This window comes from Oncorhynchus mykiss, chromosome 21 (assembly GCF_057628025.1).
Source record: "Oncorhynchus mykiss isolate SJ-2025 chromosome 21, ASM5762802v1, whole genome shotgun sequence".
NCBI classification, from domain to species: Eukaryota; Metazoa; Chordata; class Actinopteri; order Salmoniformes; family Salmonidae; genus Oncorhynchus; species Oncorhynchus mykiss.
In genome coordinates, this window is record NC_143042.1 from 20,941,437 (window position 1) to 20,969,348 (window position 27,912).

Here is a 27,912-nt window from a genome sequence, read left to right on the forward strand (position 1 = left end):
ACGTTAATGTGATGTAATTGGCTTATTCGCTTGTCAATCAAATACTCGGGCTCAAATGCTTTGGATTGGTCGCAGAACCCTGTCAGTCACAGACGGTCAGACTGGAATAGAATAGAAGGACTCGTTCGATTGGTATGACGCAGATGGACAGGAGTGTTTTTTTTTTTTGTTTTTGCAGTGGAAGTTACAAATTCTCCAATTTCTGACCGAAATTATTGCAAAGTTTTCATGTGAAAAGTTTCTCCACATACATTGTAGATATTGCGCTAAATGTGTATCCATTGCATTGTATGTTGCCCTTTATCTTGATACAACCTACGCAAATGGAATGCAAACCCTGTAGTGTTTTAGTCTAATTAGATGTCGCTACTCTTGTCCCCGCCCCCACCCACATTCCTGCCTGTCTGGTCTGTTCTGGTGGTGGGCAGCAAACTGCATCAAGGAAAAAGTCCATGGAACTCTGTGCAAAGAAAATAAACAAGAGCCAACACGGGGCAGTCTTCTTCTAACGCTATTTTTCACCTTTAATATTGTAATTCGGAGATAACTGCTTTGTTGGCAGCACTGCTGCGTATATTACGGCGTTGTAGTTACATCAACTGCATAACTACGTTTCTTCACTGAAGTTGAATTAACTGCGTGGACAGAGTAAAAACATAACATTCTTCGGTTGATATCGCTGTAAAGTGTGTGAAGGAGAGTATTTGCTATCTGCGCTGCAAAGTATCATCATCAAGGGAACTGTCATCTAACGACACATTAGGAATCAGAGCGGTCGCATCGCCAAGGATGGAAATATTGGACAGTACTGAGTCCTTTTTACACTGGGATAGGAATCTCAGTGAGCTCTCGGAGCCTGGAGAAAACGAACATGTCTTATACAGCACAGTAAGTTATATATAGGCAAATATTATAAACAATACGCACCATTATGCCACTGCCACACTTGTCAATAGCACTTTTCTTATTATTGATTGCCATACCAAGGTTCTCAAGGTTTCTCTGGGGTGTTGACGTTAGTGAAAATATGCCATCCAGTTTATTTTCTTTTGTTAGGAATTTCAATTGAGTCTGCTATTTTCAATGCAAACTATGATTCGCCTCTTCATTGCCCTACATCGACCCACCATGAGTGGGGTAGGTCGATGGGCTAATTGATAAGTTATTCGGTTTGTGGTGACAGAGTTAATAATGGATGGGAACCAGACACTTACTGTACACTAGGCTGAGACTTTCTCTGCTGTCTATATTTGGTGTGACTGACTACATTTCCGTTACTTCTTCCAATGCCATAGATTAGTGTACTAGCTGGAATCTTAAAACCTCAGCGAATTCACACCATGCTGATCTTTTATCTGTGTATTGGACCAAGTCCACCCTTCTGCCATCTACACCTTCCTAGTTCCAATGTACGATAACGTGCACCAGTGTTGTGGCCCCCAGCAAAGCCATTGTTCTTAACCCACAACAGGGAACTGTGTCCACAGACCTGCAGAACCGTACAGCCTGTGTGAGTAGTAAATCCCAGGCTTTGTGAGAAGAAACTGTACAGCCTCTGTGTGAGGGAGTAGCAGTGTGTGTGAGTGAGGGAGTAGCAGGCTGTGTGTGGGGGGTGGGTATAATTTGTGGAACGTTCCAACAGGAATCTGTTCCAAAAACTTCGTAAAGTACAAGGTTGCCAACAAACAACGCATACAAAGTAGCACGGTCAATCACCTAGCTAACTAGCTGCCGAATAGGCATCAACTCACCACGTAGTTTATTCTTAATGTTTGTCGGTTGGTGTGTGTGTGCGGAGAAAAGGTTGATCATCTCAGATGGCAAGAGAACAGAGCAGGGTCTTTGTTCAAGACTCCCATGCCCCCCCCCCCCTCCTCTCCATTCCTTGGGTTTGAAGCCTACACACACACTCTCACTTTCTCTCCCTGGGGTTTGTTGACATGGCATATCTCACAACAATGCCAACTGTTCTCAGCTGCAGAGCAGAGCTCTCACCTCCACTGTTACTGATTGGTATGTGTGTGTACTCTTGAGACCCCCGTCTGGATCTCCCGTCAGTAAGGAGGGCACATCTCTCTGCGTGTCCCTCCCACTGGGCACAGACCAACGTTGAATCGTCACGTAGGAAGACTGGACGTTGAGCATACATCTGCTTTACATTGAAATACAATCATTTTATGCCATTCCGTTTTTATTGATTTATTAAGGCCGGAATTCAATCCAATCACGCCTCGTCTGCAATGCACCCTTTAAAGGCAACACTCCGCATTCGAGGGGGCTGCATATGTCAGCTCAATCCCGGACTAATTCTATTTGTACAATGCTCTCTTCTCTACTCATGCATGTCTACTATTACTCTTGTTTCTTAACACGATAACGCAACTAGTCTTTTTGAGGTGGGAGTCATAACCTCTCCGCTCCACAACAACATATCCCCACCACTCACGTTCCGTACCTAGAAACCCCATCCGCTCTTCATAGATGTCTGCTAGGAGATAGTCATTCTGAAGGACAGTCACACACTGTCAGATGTTATTTTTCTTATGTTTCATATACCCAGGGCCGATCAGTCCTTAGAAAAACGGCAGCGTGATGCTAACACTTACAGTAGCAAAGGCAATTTATAGGACAGACAGTTGGCTGACTTAGGCAGACAAGCTCATATAGACTTGATGGCAGACACCGATGTGCTTTTTGCTTACAGAGGAGTTCTCAGAGAGAATGTATCTCTGCCTCAAATATTTACGAAGCGCTACAGTCCGTTTTTTTCCCGCAAACATCTAGAATACGGCGTTGTTCGTTGTCATGCACCCGTGGCCTGTTTTTGGTCTTATTCGGCAAATCCCGTGGTTTAGTCTGTCTAATATCAGACAGCTGCAATATTGCTTTGTTTCCATAATACATTTTCCAGACATGATTCATCCTCTCCTGTCTAGGTACAGACATTTATATTTTGCGTACAGCCTACCCGCCGTTCTACATAAACTAATCGAGTAGCAGCCTTGTGTGACGATCAAAGTAGGAGCTCTCTAGGATCTAGTCATACATCTATGGGTTTATAATACTGTATATTACTGTGTATATTTTTCCTGCGTACATCGTGGTATTATAAAAGCTGAAGGGAAGTTCCGATTGACGTCCTCACCGTTCTCTCACAGCCCTACTGCGGAACTTACAACTTAGAATGCCTGGCGACAGATCGAGCCATTGTGCAGACCGTAGGGATAAACCTCTAGTGAGAACATTGTTTTATCGCTACACTCTTAGGGGAAAAAAAGGGTTCCAAAAGGGTTCTTCAGTTGTCCCCACAGGAGAACCCTTTTTTGGTTCCTTGTAGAACTCTCTGTGGAAAGGGTTCTACATAAAACCCAAAGGCTACTACTACCTGGAACCCCAAGGCTTCTACTTGGAACCAAAAAGGGTTCTCCTTTGGGGACTGCGGAATAACCCTTTTTAGGTTCTAGATGGCACCTTTTTTCCCCCCTAAGTGTATGGTGGAGACTGGATACGCAGGCCGTACTGTTAGAGCTACTGAAGAGAACAGAGAAGGCGTCTTTTGTGAATGAGCCATGTCACTACTGAGTCAGTGAGGTCATAGCAGTGATTAGTTAGAGAAAGCCCATTAACAGCTCTGCTACTTCAGCTCACCCTGCCTAGGCACTCGGACGACAGGAAGTCCCTGGTCTAAGATTCCTACATCTGAAGCCACCGGCCGCCCACAAGAGAACGTCTGTATGCCCAAAACCAACATGTCTGCCACCCGCCAGGCATGCCTCTGTGTTTGTTCTGTCCATATTTAGAAAGAGTAAGAGCTACAGGAGGGGTCAGGGAGTAGAGATGGGCCTGAATGGGCAGATTGTATTTCTCTGGGTCTGAATACTAAAATTACTTTATAGATACAGTATGTTTTGTGTAGTGTATTAACATGTGGACATATTCATAACCCATTATGTCTAGGAGTGTTCAGTGGAAACACTATGACTGGTTTAAACTGATCTGAGTTGAGTGTAGTGACGCCAAAGGAAGCAGGATCACCCTGACATGCAGGTTTGGTTATGCAGGTTACTGAAACCTCCCCTGTGGTGTCATGCGAATATTCTCTCTGAGAAAGTTGATCGCCAGAGGACATAAAGTGCAATACATCAATCAGCTCAGAGATTTATTAAGAGGGGGGGTAGATGGAGGGTACGGTTGGCAGTCTTATTTTAATAGAGCCCTCTTTCTCTCTCTCAGTATTGTATGTGCCGGTTGGACATGCCGATGAAGGACAGGGCACACACACACACACGCTCTGCTAGTCAAACAGAGAGTGGGCGCTCTCATGCTGTGTGTGTGGACACAGAGTGATGCCTGTTCTCCACTGGTGCAGGGCAGCCTTATCCTGTGTGGCCCCTCATAACAGGCCGACACCCCCACCTTGTCTCTCTCCCCGCCAGGCTGAAAGGGCCGTCTGTGTGATGTCTGCTGGGAGAGGGGGTCACAGTCTGGGACACACACACATGGCACACGTGTGTGAACGCACGAGCACACATTCACACTCACAACGCCACATTCACTCACTGCCCTAACCCAGTTCAATATCAGCACCTTCATTTCAGGAGAGGATCATTTCCGTGGGAAAGGACATGCACAGATTTGGTGCTGTGTGTGTGTGTGTGTGTGTGTGTCAAACATTCATATGAACGGAGTGTGTTAAGCACCGTGTACTTTGCATATATTAGACAGCCTGTCAATCAGCTTTTTCTGTGATGATGGTGATGTGCTTTGACGTGTGTGGTTTTTGTATGTTTGTCCCTGTTCCAGCCCTACCCATGGGCTCGTGTTTATATATAGCTGTGTTTCTGTCATGCCACACCTCTTTCTTCCCTCCCTCTGCATGTCACTGTCAGTTAGTCCTCCCAGGCATGTGAGGCGCTTTGTGATCAGGAACAAATCATATTTCTCTACAGCAGATATTTAGATGTAGTATCATTTCATCATTAGTATCAGAAGTTTACATGCACTCAATTAGTATTTGGTAGCAATGCCTTTAAATAGTTTGCCTTGGGTCAAACGTTTCGAGTAACCTATCACAAGCTTCCCACAATAAGTTGGGTAAATTTTGGCCCATTCCTCTTGACAGAGCTGTTGTAACTGAGTCAGGTTTGTAGGCTTCCTTGCTCGCACACACTTTTTCAGTTCAGCCCACACATTTTCTATAGGATTGAGGTCAGTGCTTTGTGATGGCTACTCCAATACCTTGACTTTGTTGTCCTTAAGCCATTTTACCACAACTTTGGAAGTATGCTTGGGGTCAATGTCTATTTGGAAGACCCATTTGCGACCAAGCTTAAACTTTCTGACTGATGTCTTGAAATGTTGCTTCAATATATCCACATCATTTTCCTTCGTCATGATGCCATCTATTTTGTGAAGTGCACCAGTCCCTCCTGCAGCAAAGCACCCCCACAACATGATGCTGCCATCCCCGTGCTTCACGGTTGGGATGGTGTTCTTCGGCTTGCAAGCATCTCCATTTTTCCTCCAAACATAACAATGGTCATTATGTCCAAATAGTTCTATTTTTTTTCATCAGACTAGAGGACATTTCTCCAAAAAGTACTATCTTTGTCCCCATGTGCAGTTGCAAACCGTAGTCTGGCTTTTTTTAATGGCGGCTTTGGAGCAGTGGCTTCTTCCTTGCTGAGCGGCCTTTCAGGTTATGTCGATCTAGGACTCGTTTTACTGTGGATATAGATACTTTTGTACCTGTTACCTCCAGCAACTCTACAAGGTCCTTTGCTGTTGTTCTGGGATTGATTTGCACTTTTCGCACCAAAGTACGTTCATCTCTAGGAGACAAAAGCTCATCTCCTTCCTGAGCGGGATGACAGCTGCATGATCCCATGGTGTTTATACTTGCGTATGATTGTTTGTACAGATGAACGTGGTACCTTCAGGCGTTTGGAAATTGCTCCCAAGGATAAAACAGACTTGTGGAGGTCTACCATTTCTTTTGATTTTCCCATGATGTCAAGCCAAGAGGCACTGAGTTTGAAGGTAGGCCTTGAAATGTATCCACAGGTACACCTCCAATTGACTCAAATTATTTCAATTAGCCTATCAGAAGCTTCTAAAGCCATGACATAATTTTCTGGAATTTTCCAAGCTGTTTAAAGACACAGTCAACTTAGTGTATGTAAACTTCTGACCCACTGGAATTGTGATACAGTGAATTATAAGTGAAATAATCTGTCTAAACAATTGTTGGAAAAGTGACTTGTCATGCACAAAGTAGATGTCCTAACCAACTTGCCAAAACTATAGTTTGTTAACAAGAAATGTGGAGTGGTTAAACAAGTTTTAATGACTCCAATCTAAGCGTATGTAAACTTCTGACTTCAACTGTATGTCATGTTGCTATTCTGTTTCATACAACAGGTGGTTCTAAGCCTGAATTCTGATTTGGTTAAAACTGCATTCCAGCCAGTGTCTATTCCACAAGTTACCGCCAGCTAAATCCGTGACGTTAAAATGCCTATTTACTCTGTTTCATCTGACTGTGCAATCCATTGTCTCATCAGCCCAGCCAGGCAATTTATAAACTTGCTCTCTACTATAAAAAAACATTTAGACATTCTCACATTTCTTTTAGACTAACATTTAGCTTTAAACAGTGGAGATTTGTATAAACCTGCATATTCGATCTCCAGATATCCCATAGTAATGTCCCTGTTTAACTCAGCCAGTCGAAATCACGAATCAGCATCATTTATATAGAAAGAACGATCAATAGAAAACAGGTAAAACTGCTAGTTTAGTTTGCGGTCTTTCCACTTTCAGTTTGAAGTGATTGTTAGCTGTGTTGTTGGTTAGCTCCTCTGAACAAGTGTCCAGACGAGAGAGCTCTTTTTCTATGCCAGCCATTAGCTCATTGTTATGGATGTATCCAAATACATCTCACTAGAAAACAGCTTAAACAAATGCAAATGCAGCTACTTTTATGTTATTCTGGCTGCACTGTTTGATGTGTCTTTAAGTTAGCCGTAGTTGGCTAGCTTGCCAGCAAGGGATAAAAAACGTCGCCAGCCTGTATGGCAATGGAACATTTAGAACGAACGGCTCCGTCGTGTCCATAGATACAGAACAAAAAGACTGAACGACGTCTCTGGCAACCCAACCGATGGAACGTACAACCAGCCGGCTTGGGTAGCAACCTTTTAGTTTTGTGTCAGGCCTATATCTTGTGGAAGGATGAAATGGTATGAATCAATGAATCCAAATAACGTTTGTAGTGAAAATATGTTAATCATTATTTGAATATGTTTGTAACCCGTTGTATGAAAGTGATAATGCCCTCGATGCCAGTGTTTGGAGGACACATTGGCACGGTTTGCTGGCCCGAGACGTGCGGATATATCTTCCAAACACCGGCTTCCTCAGCATTATCACTTAAATAAGCTCCAGGGTGAGGTGCTGTACTGGATATTCAGGTTCTTCAGACAACAGGAAATATTTGCAATAATCAAAACAATAACAATCCCATTAGAAAGATGACCCCCTCGTTTTTTCAGGCGGGTTTTCTCCTTCCTCGCTATGGTGTTGTGTTGGGTGCCTCTTCCTCAAACTTCATAAATCCTTATTGAAGAGAAACCATCCGTGATACTGGAAGGTACCTGTACCACGCTCAACTTCATGTCGCGTAACCATGGCAACGGCTGCTCATTAACCATGTCTGCTTTGGAAACGGCACCTTTTCTTTTGCTTTTCTGGTGCACTACTTTCGGACAGAGTTTCTCCAACCCCTCCACTGTGAAGTCTTCCTCCACACTCCATGTAGCTTTTCTTCTGCTCTGAAGCCAGATATTCATAGTTACTGTAAGGTTGTAATTAGTGTGTGTGTGTGTGTGTGTGAGAGAGGGGTCATTACTCCTAACCCACAGCAGCTAGCTTAGCTTCCACACTCTACAGCACAGCTACATTTACACTCACCCTTTCTTTCTTTCTCTCACTTGATGCCCTGGTTAGCTGTTAACTGGTACTGTGTGTGTCTCTCTCTCTCTCGCTCTCTGTGTGTGTCTCTCTCTGTGTGTATGGGTGGTGTCTATGTTTCTCTTTAGAGTAGGGCATGGTGTCCCAGCCCTAAACAGGGAGAGGAGTCAAATCTACCATAGCCTAGTAAGGATATAGTTTGGCCTAGTAATCAGAGTTCTGCAACACGATCCAGTGATTGTACTCGTATTTCCCTGCTCTCTGTGTCATCTAACCACGGACTTCTGCGTAGCCCTACATTCACGCGGCCAGCTACCAAAGACTGCGGGCTCTCCTTCTCCATGGCCGATGTGAGTAAAACATTTAAACATGTTAACCCTCGCAAGGCTGCCGGCCCAGATGGCACCCCTAACCGCGTCCTCAGCATGTGCATACCAGCTGTCTGGTGTGTTTACGGACATGTTCAATTATTCCCTGTCCCAGTCTGCTGTCCCCACATGCTTCAAGATGGCTACCATTGTTCCTGTTCCCAAGAAAGCAAAGGTAACTGAACTAAATGACTATCGCCCCTTAGCACTCACTTCTGTCTTCATGAAGTGCTTTGAGAGACTAGTCATCGATATTATCACCTCCATCCTAGACCCACTTCAATTTTCTTTTCAGACGATGCAATCGCCATCACACTGCCCTATCCCATCTGGACAAGAGGAATATCTATGTAAAACTGCTGTTCATTGACTAAAGTTCAGCATTCAAAACCCTAGTACCCTCCAAAACTCATCATTAAGCTTGAGACCCTGGGTCTCGAACCTGCCCTATGCAACTGGGTCCTGGACTTCCTCACGGGCCGCCCCCCAGGTGGTGAAGGTAGGAAACAACATCTCCACTCCCCTGATCCTCAACACCGGTGTCCCACAAGCGTGCGTTCTCAGACCCAACCTGCACTCCCTGTTCACCCATGACTGCGTGGCCATGCATGCCTCCTACTCAATCATCAAGTTTGCAGACGACACAACAGTAGTAGGCTTGATTACCAACAACGGCGAGACGGCCTACAGGGAGGAGGAGAGGGCAGCTCCACCGCCCACAACCGCAAGGCTCTCCAGAGGGTGGTGTGGTCTGCACAGCGCATCACCTTGGTCAAACTACCTGCCCTCCAGGACACCTACAACACCCGATGTCACAGGAAGGCAAAAAGGACAATAACCACCCGAGCCACTGCATGTTCACCCTGCTTCCATCCAAAAGGCGAGGTCAGTACAGGTGCATCAAAGCTGGGACAGAGAGATTGAAAAACAGCTTCTATCGCAAGGTCATCACATTGTTAAACAGACACCACCTGCACAGAGAGGTGGCTGCCTACCTACATACTTGATATCATTGGCCACTTTAATAAATGGAACACTAGTCACTTTAATGCCACTTTAAGAATGTTTACATATCTTGCATTAGCCATCTCATATGTATATACTGTATACTGTATCCTTCACTATCTATTCTTTACTATCTATTGCATCTTAGCCGCACTGCTCATTCATATATTTTATACTTGTATATTCTCATCCCATTCCTTTACTAGATTTTGTTGTTATTCGATTTTGTTGTGGATTTTTTTCGATATTAGGTTTTGTTGTGTACTTGTTAGATATCATCTGTTAGATACAGCTGCACTGTCAGACCTTGAAGCATAAGCATTTCACTACACTCGCAGTAGCATCTACTAACCATGTGTATGTGACCAATAACATTTTATTTGATTTGAATTTAGAATGAGCCGTTTAGGATCGAATCAGGGCACAGTAGTTTGTGTTTTAATTTTCTTATTTTTTTATCGCCTAGCACCCATTTCCTGGGCTGTTCACACGTGTTCACTCCATATCCCCTCCGTCCCTTCCATCTCTCTCACCCCCTCCCTATTTAACCCTATAACTTACTCCTTCCTCTATCCCTGCATTTGTTCCTCTCTTCCCTCGAGGCCGGGTGGGGGAAGGGACAGCCAAGGGGAACATGCCTGCTCCTGCCCCATAGTCTAAACACAAAGCTCCTTCACCTCTCTGATCCCTCTGACTCCCTGCATTTTGACATTGACATCATTTTCCCTATTAGACGATGTCAACCAGAGAGACACGTATTGAGTGCTTTCCAAACAACTTAATAAATGCATGATTGAACAAGTTGTTTCTCTCAGCAGGCGTGTAAAGCCTTTCACTGGAAGCCCTTATGCTGAAGGGGACTGTGACTCCATTTAACTACACCCACTACACTTACACAGAGCGAACGCTTGGTCAACAGTTGAAGGACGTCAGTGGGGCAGAGTGACTGCATGGCCGGTCACTGTGTCAGAGCAGGTTTGGGGTAAAGTTCAATGTCACCGAAGCGGGGTGTGTGAGTTTTGGACTCAATTAAGCTGCCTTGGTAGGAAACCATGGGAGACAGGAAGAGAGAGGGAGATAGAGTTTTCCAGACACTAGTCATCTTCCAGCCTCGTGTCTCTCTCTCTCTATCTCTCTCTCGTGTTCCCTTCTTCCCTCCCTCCCTATTTCCATCTCGGATCCTGCTGCTGTAGTCTGACTGTCAGTGGTGTGTGTGACTGATAACACTGTGAGTCACTGTCTGAACTTTGACCCCGAGGATGTTCAACTCATGAGCTCAACGGTCAGTCATTGAAGACGATCTGAGATTCCACAAACAGCAACTTCTATTTGCACCACTTTCACCTACTTTATTTCTTTTTTTGCAACTTTTTAAGTCGTCTTTTTCCAATCCAACTGCCCTCCCTAAAGCCACGTAGGAGACACACTTTCCCATTAAAGTGAACTGCTTTTCGAAAGCAGTGCACCGTATGGGCAAGAGGGTGCAAATCACCGGGGAGGGCGGTGAGAGGACGACGGCTCATAATCAATTATGGAATGAAGCGAATGGAACGGTATCAAGCACACGGAAGAGATGTGTTTGACGGGTTTGCTATCGTTCCATATGTTCTGTTCCAGCATTTCAGTTAAGGTGCCACCAGCCGCCAGTGGTGTCAATGTACCCTTTACTACACTGTAATGTAATTTAGCCATGTCCTATTATCATGCAGTAGTTTCCCCCCGTCTCAATTCACACTACTTCTAGTGATTATCTTCCTGAAACACACAGTGTTGTGGACAGTCTACATATCACACTGGTTAAGCATCACTCCCACTGGTATTAGTATCCTGGAGTTACAGACAAACCCTTCCCCCTCTCCTCCACCTAATCCTATCCAATCAGCATGGTCTCATCGGTCATTCTGACTCTTCGCCCTTCACCCTGCTCAAAGGGGGATAACTGGGTCACGTAGCGGCCGTTTCTTTGGTTGAAATGAATCGTCACAAACGTTTAAAATGTGAAGAATGCTGCACGAGTTTCAGTGTTCTGTTAATGAAAACAAAACAAAAAATAACATTTTCCATCCCGAGCCTGTTTCTTTGCAGGTTGACCATGGGATTGGATCATAGCATTGCGTTGGTCCAAAGGATAGGAACACAACCCTGGCTTCAGTTGGTCCCTTCAGCCCCCCCCCCCCCCCCCCCCCACACACCAGCCTGCCAGTCTGGAACCCCACCAAACCCCCCAGTCTGAGCCCTGTTTCCTGGCCTCAGCCTTGATAACCCCCAGAAACAGCTGGAGCTCCAGGCCTGGAGTGTGTTCATCCCTGCTGGGAATAACACCAACATCAGCCAACCACAACAGTCAGAACAGGGCCTCAGTCTTTATCGTTGTTGTTTTGAGTTGGTGATCTGTTGAAGACACCCTGTCCTTCCTGCTATCTGAGCCATCAGTCTTAGGGTTTAGAGTGTTAGAACGGGGACGTGCTGACTGTGATTCAATGAGTAATGCTACATGACTAGGTGGCAGGCATGCAAAGCAAGTGTGTGTGTGTGTGTGTGTGTGAGTGTTTGTGTGTGTCATTTATCAGTGAGTCAGTACACAAGGAAGAGTCCAGGGCAAGGTACAGCCTCATGCGCACACACACAAGGAAGATGACCCTTGTGCCCATGTGGGCTGTGTGTGTGTGTGTGTGTGTATGTGTGTGAGTAATTTCTTCCCTCTATTGGTGCACATCTGGTTTATGTTTTTCAAGGGAAGGTATTGCGTCATCAATTCCGCCTCTTCCCTTCCCCCCCGTGCTTGACCGACTTCCTCCCTTTGCCTAAACACACTAAACACACACAAACACACACACATTTATGCCCTGGGGGGTCAGAAATGACAGACCACCTTCTCATCACCCTCGACTTCAACATTAGCCCCGTGTGTGTGTGTGTGTGTGTGTGTGTCTGCAGAAACCATCCGTCTACCAGCTGGAGAAGGAGTCAAGAGAGTCAGCTTACAGCCCCTCACCCAAACACCCCTAACAACATTACCTCACTTTTCCCTCATGCCCACCCCAGCTGCCTCTGTGCCAGGCCTAAGACCAAGAAGAGGCCTTCCCTCCCATCAGGAGCACCTCTGGAGCAGAGGGAGCCTAGCCCAACGACCCACATCCCCCTGCACAACTAGGCCTCACACACCACCACAACCCCACCGCCCCAGCCCCCTCCTCCATTTTATGTCCCTGAATAGTCAAGGCAATGACTGAGAGAGGGAGAGGGCTGTGGTTCAGTAGGCCTCGACAGTCTAACCTCTCCCTAGAAGACTGCCAGAGCTTCATTCATCTCTTCCCTTCTCCTCCTCTTCTTCTTCCTCTTGTGAAGCTAGTCAACACCCAACAGTTTGTTCACCATCATCATCTCACCAAACCATAACTGTCACACAACACATGATGACAAGGGACAAACATGATGGATAGGGGTGTGTCTGTCGGTGGTTGTCCTGGTAAGGGTCCAGATTTTCTGTGATTTCTGTGATTTTTTTTTTGTGTGACAATCGCTGGGGTCGGCTGTTCTGTTGCTAGGAGACGTGAGCGCCAGTGATGGGGTTGTACATTTTCTGTTGGTTATGGATTCGATGTGACGTAGCCAGCAGTCCTTTCTCCTTTACCCTCTTACTTCCTCTTCTATAACCTTCTCTCCCCTCACCTCACCTCTCTTCCAACTTGTCTCCCCCTCTCCCCTCCTCTCTTTTCCCCTCTCCCCTTCCCCCTCTCTACCCCTGCCTACCCCTCTCTCTTCTCCCCTACCCAAACACAGGCCAGATGCAGGGTGAGGCACTTTTTAGACAGTTAACACCAGACCCATTTTGTGTGTGTGTGTGTGTGTGTGTGTGTGTTAGAGGTTGACCGATTAATCGGAATGGACGATTTTAATTAGGGCTGATTTCAAGTTCATAACAGTTCATAACAATCGGTAATCTGCATATTTGGACACCGATTATGGCCGATTACATTGCACTCCACGAGGAGACTGCGTGGCAGACTGACTACCTGTTATGCGAGTGCAGCAAGGAGCCAAGGTAAGGTGCTAGCTAGCATTAAACGTATCTTATATAAAACAATCAATCTTAACATAATCACTAGTTAACTACACATGGTTGATGATATCGCTAGTTTATCTAGCTTGTCCTGCGTTGCATATAATCGATGCAGTGCTTGTAAATGTATCATTGAATCACAGCCTACTTCACCAAACGGGTGATTTAACAAGCGCATTTGCCAAAAAAGCATTGTCGTTGCACCAATGTGTACCTAACCATAAACATCAATGCCTTTGTTAAAATCAATACACAAGTATATATTTTTAAACCTGCATATTTAGTTAATATTGCCTGCTCACATTAATTTCTTTTAACCAGGGAAATTGTGTCACTTCTCCTGCGTTCTGTGCAAGCAGAGTCATGGTAATTGCAGCAGTTTGGGCCGCCTGGCTCGTTGCGAACTGTGTGAAGACCATTTCTTCCTAACAAAGACCGTAATTAATTTGCCAGAATTGTACATAATTATGGCATAACATTGAAGGTTGTGCAATGTAACAGCAATATTTAGACTTAGGGGTGCCACCCGTTAGATAAAATACAGAACGGTTCCGTATTTCACTGAAAGAATAAACGTTTTGTTTTTTAAATGATAGTTTCCGGATTTGACCATATTAATGACCGAAGACTCATATTTCTGTGTGGTACTATATTATAATTAAGTCTATGATTTTATATTTGATTGAGCAGTCTGACTGAGCGGTGGTAGGCAGCAGCAGGCTCGTAAGCATTCATTCAAACAGCACTTTCCTGCATTTGCCAGCAGCTGTTCGCTGTGCTTCAAGTATTGCTCTGTTTATGACTTCAAGCCTATTATCAACTCCCGAGATTAGGCTGGCAATACTAAAGTACCTATTAGAACATCCAATAGTCAAAGGTATATGAAATACAAATGGTATAGAGAGAAAATGGTCCTATAATAACTACAATCTAAAACTTCTTTCCTGGGAATGTTGAAGACTTTAAAGGAAAAGGAACCACCAGCTTTCACATGTTCTGAGCTTTTTTACATGGCACATATTGCACTCTCCAACACTTTGTTTTTGCATTATTTAAACCAAATTGAACATGTTTCATTATTTATTTGAGACTTAATTGATTTTATTGATGTATTATATTAAGTTAAAATATTATTACAAATATATATATATATATATGGTGGATGGAGCGAGACATGATGTCCCAGATGTGCTCAATTGGATTCAGGTCTGGGGAGTGGGCGGGCCAGTCCATAGCATCAATGCCTTCCTCTTGCAGGAACTGCTGACACACTCCAGCCACATGAGGTCTAGCATTGTCTTGCATTAGGAGGAACCCAGGGCCAACCGCACCAGCATATGGTCTCACAAGATGTCTGAGGATCTCATCTCGGTACCTAATGGCAGTCAGGCTACCTCTGGCGAGCACATGGAGGGCTGTGTGGCCCCCCCAAAGAAATGCCACCCCACACCATGACTGACCCACCGCCAAACCGGCCATGCTGGAGGATGTTGCAGGCAGCAGAACGTTCTCCACGGCGTCTCCAGACTCTGTCACGTCTGTCACATGTGCTCAGTGTGAACCTGCTTTCATCTGTGAAGAGCACAGGGCGCCAGTGGCGAATTTGCTAATCTTGGTGTTCTTTGGCAACTGCCAAACGTCCTGCACTGTGTTGGGCTGTAAGCACAACCCCCACCTGTGGACGTCGGGCCCTCATACCACCCTCATGGAGTCTATTTCTGACCGTTTGAGCAGACACATGCACATTTGTGGCCTGCTGGAGGTCATTTTGCAGGGCTATGGCAGTGTTCCTCCTGCTCCTCCTTGCACAAAGGCGGAGGTAGCGGTCCTGCTGCTGGGTTGTTGCCCTCCTACGGCTCCATGTCTCCTGATGTACTGGCCTGTCTCCTGGTAGCGCCTCCATGCTCTGGACACTACGCTGACAGACACAGCAAACCTTCTTGCCACAGCTCGCATTGATGTGCCATCCTGGATGAGCTGCACTACCTGAGCCACTTGTGTGGGTTGTAGACTCCGTCTCATGCTACCACTAGAGTGAAAGGAAGCATAGGAACTGAGAAGTGGTCTGTGGTCACCACCTGCAGAACCACTCCTTTATTGGGGGTTTCTTGCTAATTGCCTATCATTTCCACCTGTTGTCTATTCCATTTGCACAACAGCATGTGAAATTTATTGTCAATCAGTGTTGCTTCCTAAGTGAACAGTTTGATTTTACAGAAGTGTGATTGGCTTGGAGTTACATTTCCCTTTATTTTTTTGAGCAGTATATATATATATATATATATATATATAACAACAAAAAATCGGGCGATCTGCTTTTTTCGTCCTCCAATCGGTATCGGCGTTGAAAAATCATAGTTGGTTGACCTCTAGTGTGTGTGTTAATATAAACATACTAACTAAACACACACACACACACCAGGCCTGTTAGAGGATTACACAGAGACATGCCTGAAAAGTATCTGAAGTCCTACCCCTTATATATGCCCACATGACTCCTTATGGAGAGTTGGGAGTCATACAGTAGTATGTGTGTGTATATGAGTTGTTTGGGTACTATTTAAGTCATATGTACAGGACTGAGTGTTTCCTATGGTGGTTTAGAGTATATAGAGCCATATAGGCTCTACTAGGGTATAACTGGGTGTGTAACGGGATGTTTAGCGTGTAGAGTCGAGTTAAAGAGGTCACTCTGACTCTCTACTGTAGTTGGCCCACTGGACAGACTTGCATTTGTATGGAGTTCCCTTCCAGCTGTACATGTAGAAAATGGTATAAGTGGAAAAGGAGCGGAAAGAACATTCCAATGGCGAGTGGTCAGTTTTGTCTCTCTCCCTCGCTCGCTCTCTCTGTCTTTCTGTCTTTCGCTGTCTTGGCCTGAATCAGACTGTAACTTGAACCCACATGCCTGGCCTCCTGCCATCTCTACCCTTCTCTCCTTGCGCTCCCTCTCTCCTTGTCCTCCCTCTCTCTTTCTTTCTCGCTCTGTCCCCCTCTTCTTCTTACTCCTTTCACATTCTCCAGGGAGAGTTCATCACTTTTTCCGCCTGCTGTCTTCTCTTTTCCTATTTGTTATTCCACCCTTTTCCCCTGAATGTTGCTCTCTGTTTTCCAACTTAGATGATATCCATGAAGTGTTTTCTCTGCCCTCTCTCTGAGATGCTACCAAGACACATTTTCTAGAAGCTTCCTATCCCCCGCTGTAGCATTTTAGAGACCGGCCCTCTCTGACTAATATTCCTATTGGCTCAGGTCTGTGAGTTCTGCCCAGAGACAGAACTCTAGTCTAGAGCAGGTGAAGGTTATTAGTTATGCATGTACTTCCAAGGAACCAAACTTGGGGTGGAATCAGGACAATAACGTAACTGTTTGGCTGACTCAGTGGTTTCCAGCACACTGCAGTACAACCTGAACGGTTGTCTCCAAATCCTATGGAGTAATGCTTCTTAGTATTACTGTGAAATCTGTAGGCCTATTCGTTTTTTAATAACGTGCATACTTTAAATGTCTCTGGTGTTTTTCTTATTAGTTTTAAACATAAAGTTAAAGACGGCTTGTTTTACCTTCTAAACAGCCGTGGAAGTTGTTGTGAGTGAAAAGGCCTTTGTTTCACAAGGTTGTTGTCTCTGTGGGTCTTTTGTTAATGAGCAACACATTGAAACATCACTCCCTCCCTCCTACCCTTTCCTCAGCTCTACAGTAACACTGTTCCCTACTGTACAACATCATCCCCACTCTCTGACACACACATACGCGCAGGCAAACATACAGACACACGCTGAGATATATGGAGATCTATAGCAGTGGGGGAATAGGATGGGAGTATATGGAGATATATAGCAGTGGGGGTATAGGATGGGAGTATATGGAGATATAGGCTAAACTAAGGTCCCCTGACACTTTTACAGATGTAGGGTCTTAATTTGATCATCCTGTTGCAGGAGAACTTTGCAGGAGTACAGGAAATTCAAAACGTGTAGTGTATCTTGGGTTTAAAAAGGCTTCTGAAGTTTGTAATTTCCACTTTAAAATGAAAGACTTTCAGTTTTCCCTTACTAAAAATGTATCAACCCGTAATGTCCATGAATTATAATCCACATAATTCACATTTCCTGTTTCTGAAGGATTATTTTCCTGCTATAGCAAACTGGCTCGAATTAAGACCACACATCTGTAATGCAGTTCATTACAAGTCCAGAACACAGAACTCTGTTACAAGTAATCCATCCAGCGGTCTGAGTCAAAAATGGGTGACCTTCTCAGTGACAGAAATTGTACACCAGAAAGAGCATTATTGTACACCAGAAAGAGCATTTCTGTACACCAGAAAGAGCATTTCTGTACACCAGAAAGAGCATTTCTGTACACCAGAAAGAGCATTTCTGTACACCAGAAAGAGCATTTCTGTACAACAGAAATGATCCAAGTCATCCCACCACTGGTTAAATTCAGGGGAAAATGGGTATGACGCTACAAGCTAGGGACACCTGTATTTAGGGAGTTTCTCCCATTCTTCTCAGCAGATCCTTTTAAGCTCTGTCTGGTTGGATGGGTAGAGTTGCTGCACAGGTATTTTCTGGTCTCTCCAGAGATGTTAGATCGGGTTCAAGTCCGGGCTCTGGATGGGCTACTCAAGGACATTCAGAGACTTGTCCCGAAGCCACTCCTGCATTGTCTTGGCTGTGTGCTTAGGGTCATTGTCCTGTTGGATAATTAACCTTCATCCCAGTCTGAGGTCCTGAGCACTGTGGAGCAGGTTTTCATCAAGGATCTCTCTCTGTACTTTGCTCCGATCATCTTTACCTCGATCCACACTAGACTCCCAGTACCTGCCGCTGAATGCTGGTGGCAGCATTCAGCATAATGCTGCCACCACCATGCTTCACCGTAGGGATGGTGCCAGGCTTCCTTCAGATGTTACGCTTGGCATTCAGGCCAAAGAGTTCAATCTTGGTTTCATCAGACCAGAGAATCTTGTTTCTCATGGTCTGAGAGTCTTTAGGTGCCTTTTGTCAAACTCCAAGCTGGCTGTCATGTGCCTTTTTTACTGAGGAGTGGCTTCCGTCTGGCCACTCTACCATAAAGGCCTGATTGGTGGAGTGCTCTAGGAAGACTCTTGGTGGTTCCAAACTTAGTCTATTTAAGAACGATGGAGGCCACTGTGTTCTTGAGAACCTTCAATGCATTTTGGTAGCCTTCCCCAGATCTGTACATCGACACAATCCTGTCTCGGAGCTCTATGAACAATGCCTTTGACCTCATGGTTTGGTTTTTGCTCTTACATGCACTGTCAACTGTGGGACCTTATATATATATATAGACAGGTGTGTGCCTTTCCAAGTCATATCCAATCAATTTTATTTACCACACGTGGACTCCAACCAAGTCGTAGAAACATCTCAAGGATGATCATTGGAAACAGGATGCACCTGAGCTCAATTTCGAGTCTCATAGCAAAGGTTCTGAATACTTATGTAAATAAGGGATTTCTGTTTCGTTTTATACATTTGCAAAAATGTCTAAAAACCTGTTTTCACTTTGTCATTATAGGGTACTCTGTGTAGATTGCTGAGTGTTTTTATTATTTATTTAATCCATTTAGAATAGAATAAAGCAGTAATGTAACAAAAAGTGGGAAAAGTCAAGGGGTCGGGATACTTTCTGAAGGCACTCTACATCATTGCGTGAAACCAACCAAAAGCATGTTTTTTTTGTGTTCGCGAACGGGGGACAAAACACATGCTATTCAACAGTTTTCTTGTTAGGCTATGTACTTTATATTCCCTGTCCTCCACTGGCTCACAGAAGACATGATGAACTGCTGTTGATGCTAACTGGCAAGCTGTTTCAATGTAGTTATTAGCTACAAAAAAAATAGTCAGACCATTGTTACTGTTCCAGCTGGCTGATAGGCATTATTAGGTAGGTCCTGTTAAATAGAGTTAAAGAAGTACATAACCTGACAAGCAGAAAGTGTTATAGAGGTAGATAGTTAAATTAGTATATACCCATCTGATAAGACAAGTGCAGGGTACAGTACCGTCACACACATCGAATGCTCCCTCAGTTTATTGAGTGCATTTCTTTGACCCGAAGGTCTTCATGCCGACACAGAGGTAGGGAATCTAAAAAGCGGAGAGAGGAAGAAACATTGGACAGCTGAGGTTGAGAGGCCTGTCCTAACCTGTCCCAAGCAGTGACGAGAGATGAGTTTTCAGGTCACATCAAGAAAGGAAGACGGGAAGGAATGTGCATGGAGGAATGCTCTGAGGGTAGGATCGGGGGGGATGGAAGGAAGAAAGAATGGAGGAGAAGTGGAGAAGATGGCTGCCGGCCTTGGCCTTTACTCAAAACGTCTCACCGCATTGAGAGATGGGAGGATGAGATATGGCCGCTCTGATTGGTTGGAGCCATATCAGCCTCTGTTGTCACTGGAGGAGAGGGGATTTTACAGCTCTGTGATTGGCTGTTTGTTGCTGGCCTGCTGGGGGGCTTTTCCTCAAAGAAAGTGCTGATAGCCATAAAATAGCTTTTATAGGCAGTAATTACAGACTAGCTACTGGTATATGCTATAATAATGACATGGTATATGGTGTAATAACTAGACAGTGTGATGACTAGATGGTATCATGTCTGTGTCCGTCTGTGCTCTTAGCCTTAAGTCTGTGTTTCGCATATCTTTTGTCAGTCTCATTAACATCAGTCTATAATTAAAATCTCGCCCCCCCCCTCCCCCCTTAACAGCACTTCACAGACCTCCTGGATGACTTTTCCCAGGATGCTTTGCTGGGCCAGCTGCTGAGCGACCCCTTCCTCTCCGGCTGGGAAGGAGAGGCCATGGACGAGGGGGAGGATTTTACCCCGTCCTCCCCGCTGCCGCCCCACATCCAGGCGGAGCACTCCTACTCCCTGTGTGGGGACTCCCGGCCCCAGTCGCCCGTCTCACATCTGCCTGGGGAGCAGGGGAGCGATGCAGGTGAGAGGGGGACGGCAGAGTGAGGAAAGAGCGGAGGGTTTTGGGCCTCAGTGGCAGTTGTAGATTGCATGCCGTATTGTAATGTGTGGACTATCTACGGCATCTATAAAAAGAAGAGGGTGGCAATATAGACATATGTGGAGATGTGTACATTCAGTGCCGCACAAGACAACGAACAATACGTACAGTATCTAATGTAAGTGACTGTGTTGATGCCGACGTGTCTCTTTCTGTTAGAATCAGATGGTGAGGATTGGTCCCTGGAGCAGGAGGAACAGATGGAGGTGTTGCTGTGTGACCCTCCAGCCCTGCTGCCCACCCTAACCCTCTCCCTGGCCCCTGAGGGCCACATCACTGAGGCCCCGGCCCCACCAGCCCCCAAGCCCAACCCACAGACCGCCACACAGGGCAAGGCCAGCAAGGTAATAGGACGTCTAGAGTCGCAGCACATGCAGACAGGCCCACAATGCACGCGTGTAACGTCCCTCTCTGCTGTCTGATTGTCTAGGCGAAGGAGATTGGTGAGATCCAGATCAAACTGGAGCCTCATGAAGTGGACCAGTTCCTTAACTTGTCACCTAAAGGTGAGACCTGACACACACCATATCGTACTGCCACACTACTCATAACCTCTCTGTTTGACCTGGGTCAAATATACGTGTCAAATACTGTGCTAACTCTTTCCACCTCATTAAATAATATAACATATGCCATTTAGCAGACGCTTTTATCCAAAGTGACTTAGTCATGTGTGCATACATTTTGAAGGTAAATCAAGCACATTTTAAGTATTTGACAATGTATATGGTATGTACAAAATATTTGTTTTAAATACAAACGCTCTGACGAAGGTCGTGAGGCCGATACGTAAGCCTATTAAAGAGCAGTGATTACTATCCAGAGCAGTGTGTGGGTTTCTTCTTAAAAAAAAGAATACAAACGAAACATGTGAAGTGTTGGTTTCATGAGCTAAAATAAAAGGTCCCAGAAATTTCCATACGCACAAAAACCTTATTTCTCTAATTTTGTGCACAAATTTGTTTACATCCCTGTTAGTGAGCATTTACCGTTGCCAAGATAATCCATCCACATGACAGGTATGGCATAATCAAGAAGCTGATTAAACCGCGTGATCATTACACAGGTGCAACTTGTGCTGGGTACAATGAAAAGCCACTCTACAATGTGCAGTTTTGTCACATAACACAATGCCACAGATGTCTCAAGTTTTGCAATTGGCATGCTGACTGCAGGAATTTCCACCAGAGCTGTTACTAGAGAACGGAATGTTAATTTCTCTACCATATGCAGCCTCCAACGTTGTTTTAGAGAATTTGGCAGTACGTTTGCTGATGTCAACGTTGTGAACAGAGTGCCCCATGGTTGTGGTGTGGTTATGGTATGTGCAGGCGTAAGCTACGGACAACAAACATAATTGCATTTTATCGATGGCAGTTTCGATGCACAGAGATACCGTGATGTGATCCTGAGGCCCATTGTTGTGCCATTCATCCACCGCCATCACCTCATGTTTGAGCATGATAATACACGGCCCATATTGCAAAGATCTGTACACAATTCCTGGAAGTTGAAAATGTCCCAGTTCTTCCATGGCTTGCATACTCACCAGACATGTCACCCATTGAGCATGTTTGGGATGCTCTGGATCGATGTGTACGACAGCGTGTTCCGGTTTGCACAGCCATTGAAGAGGAGTGGGAGAACATTCCACAATCACAGGTCACAATCAACAGCCTGATCAACTCTATGCGAAGGAGATGTGTCACGTTGCATGAGGCAAATGGTGGTCACATCAGATACTGACTGGTTTTCTGATCCATGCCCCTACCTTTTTTTTAAGGTATCTGTGACCAACAGATGGATATCTATATTCCCAGTCATGTGAAATCCATAGATTAGGACCTAAGAAATGTATTTTGTGTTGACTGATTCCCTTATATGAACTGTAACTCAGTAAAATCTTAAGTTGTTGCGTTTTATATTTTTGTTCAGTATAGTTATTATGCAGGCGGATCAGTGTTGTGCTGCTCTGAGGACCCCTTCTAGCCACTGATGGATAATGTTGACATTAAGTACAATCCAATGTGTAAAGTCTGTAAATGTTAGTGTTGATAATCTCCAGAGAACGTTTGCAAGTGTGTAACCTGTTTGTGTGTGTTTCCCCTCACAAGGTCTGGAGTCTCTGCAGATGCCACCCACCCCTCCCTCCTCCCACGGCAGTGACTCCGAGGGCAGTCAGAGCCCGGTACACGCCAGCACCCCCCAGAGCCCCTCCACCCCCTCCTCTCCCCTCAGCCCTGCGCCCTCCCAGGCCGGCCTCAAGGTGTCTCAGCGCACACCCTCCTCCCTCTCCAACTCCCCTCTTCTCACCGCCCCACACGTAAGTACAACACAGACTGGGGACCAGGGATTCACTGAAAAGATACAGGGACCCTGTTGGCAGAATATGAATCCTTCCAGCCTTCCTTCGGGTGATCACTGATCTGAGAGAGATTGGATAAGTTAATGCGAGGTTATCACCGTATTGCGTTCACCAATCCAACCTGGTCAGATCAGTGACAACCTCCCCTGAAACTTAAGGAATGAGCGATGGAACTATTCAGAGAACAGATACTGGGAAGTCACTGAAATAAGATACAGTATGTCAATTTATCTGATGGCCTCTGATGACACTTCATCTCCTCCACCGTAGAAGTTGCAGGGCTCTGGCCCTCTCATGCTGACAGAGGAAGAGAGGAGAACCCTGGTTGCAGAGGGTTACCCTGTTCCCACCAAGCTGCCCCTGTCCAAGGCGGAGGAGAAAGCCCTGAAGAAGATACGCAGGAAGATCAAGAACAAGGTGGGACTTGGGATTACGATTTCTGGTTTGAAATGTCAAACAATAGTTAGGAACATAAATATAAACGCAACATGCATCAATTTCAATGATTTTACTCAGAGTTCATTTATGAAAATCAGTCAATTGAAATAAATTAATTAGGCCCTATTCTTAATTTCACATGACTGGGCAGGGCTGCAGTCATGGATGGGCCTGGGAAGGGCGTAGACCCATCCACTTGGGAGCTTGACCCACCCACTGTGGAGCCAGGCCCAGCCAATCAGACTGAGTTATTCCCCACAAAGGGCTTTAAAACAGACAGAAGTTGTCCTCAGTTTCATCAGCTCTCTGGGTGGCTGGTCTCAGATGATCCCGCAGGTGAAGAAGCAGTATGTGGAGGTCCTGGGCTGGCACGGTTACAAGTGGTCTGCAGTTTTGAGGCTGGTTGGACATACTGCCAAATTCTATAAAATTACGTTGGAGGCGGCTTATGGTAGAGAAATTAACATCCCGTTTTCTTGAAAGAGCGCGGGTGGACATTCCTGCAGTCGGCATGCCAAATGCACACTCTCTCAAAACTTGAGACATCTGTGGCATTGTGTTTTGTGACAAAACTGCACATTTTAGAGTGGCCTTTTATTGTCCCCAGCACAATGTGCACCTGTGTAATGATCATGCTGTTTAATCCGCTTCTTGATATGCCACACCTGTCAGGTGGGTGGATTATCTCAGCAAAGGAGGAAATGCTCACCAACAGGGACGTAAACACGTTTGTGCACAACATTTGAGAGAAATCAGCTTTTTAATGTGTATGGAACATTTCTTGTATCTTTTATCATGAAGCATGGTACCAACACTTAACATGTTGCGTTTATATTTTTGTTGACTATATTCTGTATACAGTGGGGTCTAAAATGATTGACGCCCTTGATAACGCTCAGCAACAATGACTGTATATGTTGTTTTTAAATCCTGAGACATTGTATTCTCATTCAGGATTATAAATATAATTATTTTATACAGTCATTATTGGTCTTTATCAAGGGTGACAATCATTTCCGACCCCACTGTCTATATATTTATCTTTAATACTTTCTATTTCTGCCTGTGCCCGACATGCAATAACACACTTCAAGAGTGATACATTAAAGTGACACTTCCGTGAGCCATGACTTGGAAGTAATTTCGACACCCTTTCTTTCAGATCTCTGCTCAAGAGAGCCGCAGAAAGAAGAAGGAGTACATGGACGCCCTGGAGAAGAAGTGAGTCTTTCGTGATGTTCTCATTCGGCGTGAAATCAAATGTGTTGCTTTGGGTGATGCGTTTTTTTTGTTTGTTTGTCCTTCTATTTCTTTGGTAATTAATTTGCATCCTGATCAAATGCTATAGATAAATACTTTATTATGACAAGTCATAAAACTCAAAAGTGCTTTAAACAAGTACAGCAGTAACGTCTGTCAAGGCATTGTGTCCCCTGGTTATTCCTTCTACCCGTCACTGATCTTGTAGTTCCCCCTTTTGTCCACAGGGTGGAGAACTGCTCCAATGAGAACAGCGAGCTGCGCAGGAAACTGGAGAATCTGGAGTGTACCAACAAGTAAGAGACGTACATGATATAGTGCTGCAGGGTATGTTTCGTGCTTCATCCTCTCCTACATTATTAATCCAACCTTGTAAAATGTATCACACAGTTCACTGAGTCGAGCGGAGCGTGATGTTTAGTTGTGTTTTCATGTGTCTGTGCACGAATACACACCGTGTAACATTGTCTGTGAAGTCACATGTTAGTCCAGTGACGTGTATAATTCTCTGCTGTTCTTTTCAGCTGTGTGTGTGAGAATGCACGCGTGTGAGAATGCGCGCGTGTGAGAATGAGTGCGTGTGTATTGTCTTCGGCGGGGTGTGTGAGTGTGTCTATGACTAAGCTCTCCCCCCCCATCCCCTCATGCCCTCTCCCTTTCCCCCCTCTCTCCCCTCGTCACTTCTCTCTAGGACTCTAATACAACAGCTGCACTCTCTGCAGGCGGTGGTGGCAGGGAAGGTTCCCCGCTCCTGCAAAGTCACTGGCACCCAGACCTCCTCCTGCCTCATGGTGAGACTCCCCAACACAACGCTCAGCCGTGTGTGTGTGTGTGTGTGTGTGTGTGTGTGTGTGTGTGTGTGTTTCATATTGATTGGATAACCTTTTGCTTTTCATTTTATATGACTCCTGCATGCTCTGTGTGTCAGCTGTTGTGGGCAGACTATCTTGTCCTTTTCATGTAAATGCTTGACTGTGGAGCCTACTGACATATCGGGGGTGTGTGTCTAGGTAGTGGTGCTGTGCTTCGCTGTGTTCCTAGGGAGTTTCTACCCCAGCCTGGGTCCCTGCTCCTCCATCACAGAGACTGGCCTCTCCAGAGACATGGCCATGCAGGAGTCTTACACAGCTACAGGTACTGTACACACACACACACACACACAGTCAGTCAGTCATACGTTGCACATTCATGTTTCATGGATTAATGCTGATCTTTTTATAGTGTGTGTGCGAGCGAGGCATTAGCTCTGAATCTCTGAGTGCTGAGGGACTAGCAGTGTTCTTTAATCCTACCAGTCACACACACACACACCTTTTTTTGAGTGTTTTGGCGTGGCCTCCTGGAAGAGTGTACACTTGAATGTCATCGTTTCCCATTCAGCGGGACTATCATTAGCATGATTAAGCTGCAATGCAGCCATTTTAATGATGACTGATCTTTGCTCCCCCTACCGCTCTTCTCCCTCCCACACACAGCCTGTTTGCCACAGAGCCCAGTATCAGTGTTGCTGGCAGTCCGCCCTACAGTAGAACAGTCTGGATGTAGGCTATGTACAGAGCAAGGTTTACTGTTGGTAGGGTTGGGTTGTTTTTTTTTGTGTGTAATCCTTTTCATAAGACTTCATTTGTAAATCTTGTTAAGAGGGTTGCAGGGATGTAGGATTGCATTAGTAGTAGACTTGATCATATCAAAGGATTATACCGGCCCTAAAAACCAAAAGACATTTCAACAAGGGAATATGTAAAAGATTAAGGTAGGCATGTCATTGAGTACTTTCTCCTTTCTGGACATGTGATCAGACAGGTGTTTTTTTTAAAAAATATATATATATTTTTTTACCCATGATCCTTCACAGTGAAGTCCAGGAGCCTGCTGTCCTATGAGGAGAGAGGGCTAGACGAGCCACACCTTCTGGGTCTGGGCGGGGACTATCCTGACCAGTTGGAGAGGCCCACGGTCGTCATGGCAGCGTGGCGCTCTGAGAAAAAGCAGCAGAAAGGGGAGGAGTCACACCGTGCTGAGACACGCTCACCTTTCAACAACAGTGATGCGAATCCACAGAAACCCCTGCTATTAGACCTGCACAGGTAACAGACACACACACACACACTTATGGTAGGCGATGATATCAGAGACTGTATGAGACAGAAAAACTTGTTTTTGACACGATTTTAGGGTATTGATGCCAGTAAAAGTCTAGTACTGTAGTTTCTTATTGGTTCGTCTCTCTTCTTCTGCTTCAGGTCTCTGGAGCAGAGGGTGAACGACAGCACTAAAATCATAGAGCTGGAGAGAACGGTCAACGAGACGTCATAGGGCTCTACCTCTGACTCCTCACCCCTGACCTTCGACCTTCCCTCTGCAGGCGCAGGAGACGGAGGCTCTCTGTATTTATAGAATCCTTTTTTTGGATATCTTTATTATTTTATCGTATGTAGTTGTTGTTCTTTTTATATTGTGTTTTTATTCCATTCCAATAGTACCACCGCCGTCTGATATATTTTTGTGTTCATGCTTTGTTTTTATTTAGCCTTTTATTTGCTTTACTTCTTTATATATTTGAGGACATGCTTTGCTCTGGCCATTATGCTCTGTTACATTTGAGTGAGTGGTATTTCGTTCTGTATCTCTATGGTGATATTCCCCTCCATGTGATGGTGGTGTTATGAGGATGGGGCCGCGGAGGTCTGTGAATACTCGACTGTCTTCTTCACAGTGATGGGGCTTTCTATCTCAAATGCTATTTCCTTTCCGTATTGGTTTCCTGTCGATATTTTTTTTTCAGGATGGATTCAGAATAGCACACTGTGTCCTTAAATATGAGTATCTGTCAAAAGCCAAAGGTCTTCGTAGCGAACCCTATTTTTGTAAATTGTAAATAATAACAATGTAATAGTCAGCCTACATGTGTGCGGTCAGTAAAAACAATGTTGACGGACGTTGATCGATGGTTGGATGTTGAGACAATCAAGCTTTATAATACAGCCTTATGACACAGTACTTTTTATACCGGATAATGTGTGTAGGGAATGTGTTGTTTCCTAAACTAAGATACGTTCCTGCTGGAGAAAACACAATGGTGGCCTTGTGAAATGTAATGAACCACTATGAGGTTTCTGCTAGGTCATAGTCTCCGTACCACCTGCGCTGTCTCACACAGATGAATAGAGCCATACGCGCCTTCCCCATTGGCCTGCACCCTGCCGTCAATCCACTCGTACTGTGTCCCCCAAAGAGTCCATTGTCATTCTTATTTATTGTATATAAACTGTTGAGTCACATTTTTGCCTCCACAGGACCTATATTTGTCTTTTATGGGTTCTCTTTTTTGGTTTTTGATTAAAACAAATAAATATTTTCCGTAGTAAAAGCATCAACTGCCGTGTAA

General features: G+C 45.0%; 1 protein-coding gene across 1 annotated transcript; it reads left to right on the plus strand.

Moving 5' to 3' along the window:
• The first annotated feature begins 90 nt into the window (after window positions 1–90).
• On the plus strand, window positions 91–27,901 carry LOC110500212 (cyclic AMP-responsive element-binding protein 3-like protein 2). Its single transcript, XM_021577428.3, has 12 exons — window positions 91–888; window positions 20,152–20,383; window positions 20,621–20,805; window positions 20,892–20,967; window positions 22,576–22,784; window positions 23,097–23,243; window positions 24,427–24,485; window positions 24,752–24,820; window positions 25,216–25,315; window positions 25,535–25,658; window positions 26,380–26,611; window positions 26,768–27,901. The coding sequence occupies exons 1-12, from the start codon at window positions 790–792 to the stop codon at window positions 26,838–26,840; spliced, it is 1,605 nt and encodes a 534-aa protein (XP_021433103.2). The 5' UTR covers window positions 91–789; the 3' UTR covers window positions 26,841–27,901.
• Window positions 27,902–27,912: the final 11 nt, after the last annotated feature.